Source organism: Zeus faber (genome assembly GCF_960531495.2).
Source record: "Zeus faber genome assembly, chromosome: 11".
Taxonomy (NCBI): domain Eukaryota; kingdom Metazoa; phylum Chordata; class Actinopteri; order Zeiformes; family Zeidae; genus Zeus; species Zeus faber.
The window spans coordinates 8,972,600-8,980,076 of record NC_137205.1 but is presented as its reverse complement, the minus strand read 5'-3'; the positions used below and the strand labels follow the sequence as shown (position 1 = coordinate 8,980,076).

Genomic DNA, 7,477 nt, shown 5'->3' with positions numbered 1-7,477 from the left:
ACAATTTTCTGCAAACTTGTGTTGTCTTGCCTTGTGTTTTGTCTTTAAATAGCAAACAACACATTTGTAACAACTTTAGGAATTTTAAATCAGAGTGCCAGCTGAGCGCTTTGTTGCTTGTCACATAATCCTTAGACTTTTACCTTGTCATACCAGTGTCCCTGTGGCTCGCCGTCCCTGCTGGGAATCCACTCCCCATGTCCCTGTGCCTCACCCTGGGCTCCCTGTCCCATTATGCCCTGGGGGTCCAGCAGTTCCTCGTCTCGATACATGGACCATTTATTGAGATTCTGCACCGTCCCGTGTGGAAGAACTCTCTCCGCCCCCCACACATCAATATCCTGTCCCAGACTAACACCCTCTCCTCCAGGGCCCTGCGCCCAGTGTTCACCTGGCCCATGCCCTTGGACCTGGGGCATCACTACGGCGTATGGGGATGGGAGGCGAAAGGAGGCCCCGCGGAGTTGTGGGTTCTGGAGGGCGTTTGAAAGGTCCAGAGTTCGAGGATCAGTGGCTCTAGGAGCACTAGCCCGGGTTGTGAGGGTACCGTCAGGCAGACGGTACTTAGCCCCACGGAGGTTGGGGTTTTTGGACAATGCATTAGAGAGGTTGAGGGTGCGGGGATCAGGGGGACTAGGGGCACCGGGCCGGGTTGTGAGGGTACCGTCGGGCAGACGGTACTTAACCCTGCTGAGGTTGGGGTTTTTGGACAAGGCGTTGGAGAGGTCAGGGGTGCGAGGCTGGTCAGCGGGCTGAGATCGGGCTGTCAGTGTCCCATCCGGTAGGCGGTAGGTGGTGGATCTGAGGGTCTGGTTTCGGAGAGCATTTGACAGATCGAGGGAGGGAGGTTCAGAGGCCACACTGGAACCTGGCGGCCTCAGCAGTGACTTGTTTGGGAGCATGTAAGCTGAGCCACGTATGCCAGTATTCAACAGGGCACCTGAGAGTAGCGGCCCAGAGGAGGGGGCGGCGGCCTGGGCTTGGTTTTGTGACATTAATGAGGAGCCGTCAGGGAGACGGAAGTTTGCCTTGCGCAAGTCAGCATTGAGCAAAGCGCCAGACAGCATCGGTGAAGAGACAGCCACACCACCAGTCTGCTCCGTCTCCTCTGGTTGGATATGAAGTGAACCATCAGGTAATCGATAGGAAGCCGTTCGGACATTTGCATTAAGGAGGGCAGAGGAGAGCATTGAAGAAGAAGGGGTGGAAGACTCCTGTGCTGGCTCAGTTCTAGTGATGGAGGTTCCTTCTGGCAGCCTATATGTTGCTTTACGTACGTTAGAGTTTAACAACGCAGATGAGAGCATGGGTGATGAAGGTGCCGGCAACGGTGAAGGCTCCATCCTGGTCACTAGTGTGCCATCGGGCAAGCGATACGTAGCATGCCTCAAATCTGGATTGAGCAGAGCGGAGGATAGCATGGGGGAAGAAGATGAGATGGAGGAGGCAGCTGAAGGAGGCTCAGCAGGTTCATTTCTGGTGATCAGCGAGCCATCGGGTAATCGGTAGGTGGCCTGACGTAAACTGGGGTTCAGTAGTGCATTGGACAACATAGAGGTTGAAGGCCTCCCTCTGCTATCTCCAACATCAGCTGATCCTGGAGGCTGAGAGGAAGGTTGAGGCATCCTCAATGAACCATCAGGAAGCTTGAACATACCCCCCTGGATTTGGGACATCCTCAGTTTACTCGACAGGAGTGAAGAGGATCCTGCTTGTTGTTGAGGGATCGCTGGGGAAGGAGCAGGAGTGGGAGAGCCCGGGAAAAACGGGGAGAGGTTCGGTTGAAGGGGGGAACTGAAGGAGGCGCCTTGTAGCTGTGTGGTGAGCATAGAGGAGGACAGGCATGGAGAGGAGGGGGCTGCAGGGGTGGCAAGCTGAGCAGGTGTGAGAACAGGCGTGTAGAGGTTGGCGTTACGCTGGAGAGGAGAGGAGTAGGAGGCATTGCGCAGGCTGGGATTGTGAATCAGAGCATTGGTAAGAAGGGGTGAGGGACTGGTCCGCAGCTCCTGGCCTACCTGTCCATCCACTAATGTAATCCCCTGCCCATCAGGCAGGGGAGAAGGGCTTCTCCATATAGGTGAGGTGTAGCTGGCATTATAAAGATTGGTGTTCTGCAGTACCCTACCAAGGTGGGGTGATGAGAGTGCGGGGGCAGCAGGGAGATTTGGGGAAAAGCCTTTGTGGTGCAGAAGGGGAGAGGACGGCCTCTGTAACTGAGGGGGATATGGAGAGTGAGCATGAGGAGAGGTTGGATGGAATGGAGATGTGGGAAAAGGACTGCCACAAAGATATGGATTCTGTAAGGCGTTTGTAAGCAAAGGTGATGGGCCTGGCTCTATCATTGTGTAGCCATACTGGTTACTATTTAGTGAAGGTGGCATTGTACCAGGAGGGATATTTGGATGAGCCATCTGGGGCTGGAAAGATGCTGGCCCCAGACTCTGGGGACTCATAGCCCTGTGGAGTAAGGGGGGGGATGGGTGAGGGGAAGGTTGCATTGGTGAGGGTGCACGGGATGGCAAAGGGGATTTATGCTGTGGTAGAGGAGATGGAGGTCTACCCGGGATCCTGCGTACTGATTGCTGAGAACAAAGGGGGCCTATCTGTTTCATTGAAGGCTGTGATGAGACAGGTGGGACTGGGGCAGCAGTTCTAAATGACTGCCTGCCTGCAAGAGAAGGCTGACTTCTAGGCATTCGGACAAGTGGTTGCCCTCTACCAACAGGCCTGTGGAAAGCTCCTTGGGGAGCCCCGAATTGCTTGGATTCCCTGTGCCCTGCTGGCCGGGAACCTCGTGTAGCTAACATCTGGGGGCCAACCATGCCCCCTATCTGGCCTTGGGCAGACCCGGGGCCACTATGAATAGAGGATCGAAATGGGGAAACATTTTGAGTGAGTGGAGGGCCAGTCCTGTTGTGTCTCTGAATGTACGGGTTAGCTGGTGAAGGTTTGACAGCACCCATGGGAACATGACTACGGCTGCCAGCCCGACCTCTCAGTCTACGAGTGGAGGAGCGGGTTGGCAGGGGGCGGCAGGTAATGCGTGAGGGCGAAGGAGAGGAGGGGCGGTGGGGGGATGTAGGGCGGAAAGCCTGGGGGGGTGACTGGGGCCTTTCATCTGGCTGTGGGCTACACCTTTTAGGGGAGGGCAGTGGAGGCGAGGAGGCACATGTCACAGTAGAGGCCTGTTTCCTAACACCATAAAGGTGGGGTTTGGAAGAAGGTAGGGCCACTGCACCTGGTGAGGGTTTCTGCCTGAAAGAGAGTCTTGAGGAAAAAGGAGAACTGGCCCTTTTTCTCAGTGATCCATGGGGCGAAGCTGTGGGGCTGGATATTGGGGAGTGGGGTCTAATAGTGGATGGAACCCTGCCAACCCCGATTCCTTTCCTGCCCCTGGGGACAGAGGGCTGGGCCCGGACTGACATCCCTTTCCTGGAGAGTTGAGGTGACAGGGGAGGGCTGGTTGCTCTTCCCCGGCCCAGCATGGACAGAGGACGTTGACCCACCGTTGTTCGGGAGGGCCCTCGCCTTGTTAGGTTTGGGGAGAAGTAGGGGTCATGGTGGACATGTGCCTCAAAATCCATTCCATGTTGTGGGAGGGGGGACAAGCGCGGGGCAATTCTTCTTCCTATTGTCCCTGGCCTTATTGATAGCTGTGGGGAAGGATGGGGGCTAATTCGCCTTGCTGGCATCGGTGCATGCATAGATGAATGCATAGGTGAGTGCATTGGTGAATGCATAGGCTGAAGGGGAGGTATCTGAGGCTGTATCGGTGGGAGCATTGGGGACATTCTTTTTATTTGTAACATTTGGGGGTCTTGGGGGAAAGAGGGCTGGGACATCTGGGAGGGGAGCTGAGACTGGAAAAGTGAATGGGAGAGGTGTCTGGGGGAGACTGAGAGGGGAGGGTGAGATGACTGAGGGAAATTTGCCTGTTGGATGATCATTGCTGTGGGGGAGGGGGCTGGTCTGGGAAGATGGAGAGCCTGTTGCTGGTCTATAGTGGTAGGATAATGGAGCTGACTATGAGGATATAGGTAAAGAGGTTGCTCATATTGTATATCTGACATCATATCCAGATCATTAAGGTCTAGATAAGGTGTGGTTAGAGGATTGGGAGGAAAAGATGAATCAGAATGAGGCATATAGGGTGGCGCAAGATTTGAAACCTCTAGTCTGTCTTTCCCAAACAGCTTAACCTGTGGTCTGGGTACCCGAAACTGGTGTGCTGGGCTGTGGTCTGTCACAGGAAAAGGTGGTATTTCATGTCCATAAGACAGCCCTGCCTCAGATGGACCTAGACCAGCTTCCATAGGGAAAGGTTGTAGATATGGATTATACATGGCAGCAGGGTCTGTAAAGCCCAGAGATGAGTTATTATACAATGCTTGGTCAAATTCATAACCATCAGACATCATCCCAGACGTATGTGGCATCTCAAAGTTATAAGCCATCTGGTTTTCAAGGAACATCGGGTCACTATATAAATCAGATTCATTTGGGCCAAAGAACCCATCAATGCCATTCCCATAGTAACCATAGGGTTCAGCCTCCATTGCATAAAGCATTCCATCTTCACCATAATAATACTCCAGCCCCTCATCATCATAGAAGTCTACATACTCGTCACCATTATAATTATAAGGATAGTCATAATAATCTGATTCCTCATCATAGTAGAACTCATCATCATTGTAACAGTTTATTTCGTCATCATAGTAGCTGTATTCATCCTCCCATTGGTCATCATCATAGTAATCCATTTCCTCTCCATAAGGGTTATATGGGTCAAAGCTCTCAGGTCCTCTGTGGAAGCCCCTGGGCCTGTTGTAGTAATCTTCCTCATAATCATACCCATCATCATCGTACTCATAGCCCTCATTGTAATAGCCTCTCATCCTGCCTCTGGGATCATTTTTTTCATATGACATCCGCTTTCCTCCCAGCCCTCGTGCCCGTAAACCCAGGGTACCCTGGCCCTTGGTGCTCAGAAACTTCCCTGTTAGCCAGTTGGCAGCTCCAGCAATCCTCCCCAACACCCAGCTTTTACTTTTGAATCGTGATCCCTCAACTTTCTTCTTTCCAAACATCCCTTTGAGTTGTCCTCCCAGTCCCTTTGATTCGGAAGCCATTTTACTTTTTACTCCCAGAGTAGATAGATTTATTGTCTTCTTAGGGGGTGTGCTGTCCTTTAAATCTTTCTTATTGAACATAGAAAACTTGCCAAGGCCAGACAGACCAGGCTTTTTGTTGTCAGGGGTAGAGGATTTCAGTTTACCTCCAAAGCCAGCAAACAGTTTGGTGGTGCCAAGAGTTGGTTGAGCATTGGCAGGTGGTTTCTTCTTCTTGGAGAGGCGGAGAAAGAGTCGGGAGGTGCTTTTGAGATTCCTCTTGGGTTTTGCTTTCTCTAACGGATGCTGTTGTTTAGGGGGCGGCATACTAAAGGGGGAGGACTTCCCTGTGAGGCCTGTAAGGACCTTGGAAGCTCCCTTGAGATGAGACTTTGCCTCCGTCTTTTTCTGGGCTTTTGCTGCTGCTAAATTCTTCTTCTGTCCTTCAGAGGCAAAGCCCATCATAGCCTTGGAGGCTCCCTTGATGTGGACGTCACTCATCTTTTTGAGGTTTACAGCAGACATTCCTTTTTTTGCCTGCGGTTTCTCTTCTTTCTTATCTTCCACTTGTGGAGGGGAGTGCTTATTGAAACCCTTCATGGCCATGGCCTTGGAGGCCCCTTTCAAGGCTGCTTTCCCTTTCCCTCTATCCTGTTGGGCTGCCTTCTTGGTCACTACCTCTTCCTCACTGTCTTCATCATCCTCTTCCTCGCTGCTCACATCCGACTCCGACTCCGACTCCTCCTCCGACTCCTCCTCTGACTCACTGACAGGCTTCTTGGCTTTTCCCTTCTTCGCGTCATCTTTGCCCTTCCCTTTAACTGGCAGCTCCTCCACTTTCTTCCCCCCTTTTTTATCATCTTTTCCACCCTTGTTGTCATCTTTACCTCCCTTCTTTGGCTCCTCTACTTTGCCCTTCTTGGCTGCAGATTTTGAGTCAGCCTTCTTAGGCGGCATGCTGTCTTAAGGATTGAACCGTCATAATGTGAGAGGAAGAAATACCCAAGGTAGAAACTGTCAGTGTTGATATCAACCCCTTCAAATAGTGGCTACATCTAAACAACAGAAACATCTTCTCATTTTGTTTGTTTTTTGTCCTTGTCCTTTATATTGTTCCTTCTGTGTGTGAGAAATGCACAAACGGCAGACTGAGACTCCCTGTCCCAAGTCAGTTGTTCTATAATCCACAACGACACAAGTCCGAACCACAGTCCTCCAAAATACGATCTAGTAATGGAATAGGAATCTCAGCCATCATTGCTTGCTCGCATTATAGAACTTTTCAAACGTCATGGTCAGCATGACCATGACCACATCTGATTTAATCACATTTAAATAAAGATTATTTGAATAAAAATGGTTTAACTAGGGTTCTTTATGAGAAACATGCCTCTTACTGTGTTAATTGGGGTTTTTTTTGCAATGCAACCCATTTGTTGCACATGGCTCACTTGTTCTTCATCAAAGTCTTTAACCAAGTTAAAAATATATAATCCACCAGAAAAGAACAAGCCCTTTCAAATCCCAGCGAGGTTCTTCTTCAAAGGTTTGTAACTATTGTTCCAGGGTCATGGAGGTTAATAGAGGACCCCGCTGTCGTGGCCGGTGATGTCTTTGTAGTCTTTTGTGTACCTCCCATTGTTGCTGCGTCCTGTGAGTCCCGCAACGGATTGTCTGCTTGGCCGCCGTGGCAACTTTGCCAGGATGTCTCCCCCCACAAGGAAAGCCAATGCCCGGGCGCGTGTGTGTCTCCGCTAGTGCTGGCCTTCTGGGGTATCCTTTTCGGCATGTGCGTGGATATCCTCCCACAACAACGTCAGAACGCCATGGTGTCCTTCTGTAACCTCTCGCATCCCTCTCTCGCTTTGGTTACTGCTTACTTGATCTGCCCCCTGTTTACCCCCCAGATCGCCTTGTCATACCCTCCCGCCTGACCGCGCACACGCATGTTCACGTGCGTTTGTGCATCCTCAGTCATAGTTGCAAAAAGGGCAACGAAATGTATCAGCTGTATAACCTTGGGGTAACTCTACCCCCAGGCTCGCTCCTGTATGAATAATACAGTTTGGCTGAGCTGTTGCTAAACTGTGTCTGAGAGGCGCAGCCACGCAGAGCCAAAACACACAGCACCAGTAGTGGTATCAGCAGCAACACAGGCCAGGGCTAGGTGCATGCCAAGAAGGCCTCCGGTGCATGCTCGCATACACACTATACAGGGTGCAACATAATCCCTTTAACACATATATGCATCAAAAACACCATGTTGATCACTAAAGGGACTGTTTTTCTGTGAAATAAAAAGACTATAACCACAACATTATATCTATCTATCTATCTATCTATCTATCTATCTATCTATCTATCTA

The 7,477-nt window shown here is 51.0% G+C and overlaps 1 protein-coding gene across 1 annotated transcript in view; it reads right to left on the bottom strand.

Moving 5' to 3' along the window:
- myo15aa (myosin XVAa) overlaps positions 1-6,068 on the bottom strand; it is a gene marked incomplete at both ends in the record, with an annotated part of 59,190 nt that extends 53,122 nt beyond the window's left edge. The window contains 5 exons of the mRNA XM_080009558.1: positions 144-1,916; positions 2,126-2,213; positions 2,363-2,457; positions 2,640-3,135; positions 4,591-6,068. Coding sequence (XP_079865684.1) covers positions 144-1,916; positions 2,126-2,213; positions 2,363-2,457; positions 2,640-3,135; positions 4,591-6,068 — 3,930 coding nt within the window. The remainder of the gene's footprint in view (positions 1-143; positions 1,917-2,125; positions 2,214-2,362; positions 2,458-2,639; positions 3,136-4,590) is intronic.
- Between the last annotated feature and the right edge of the window lie 1,409 nt (positions 6,069-7,477).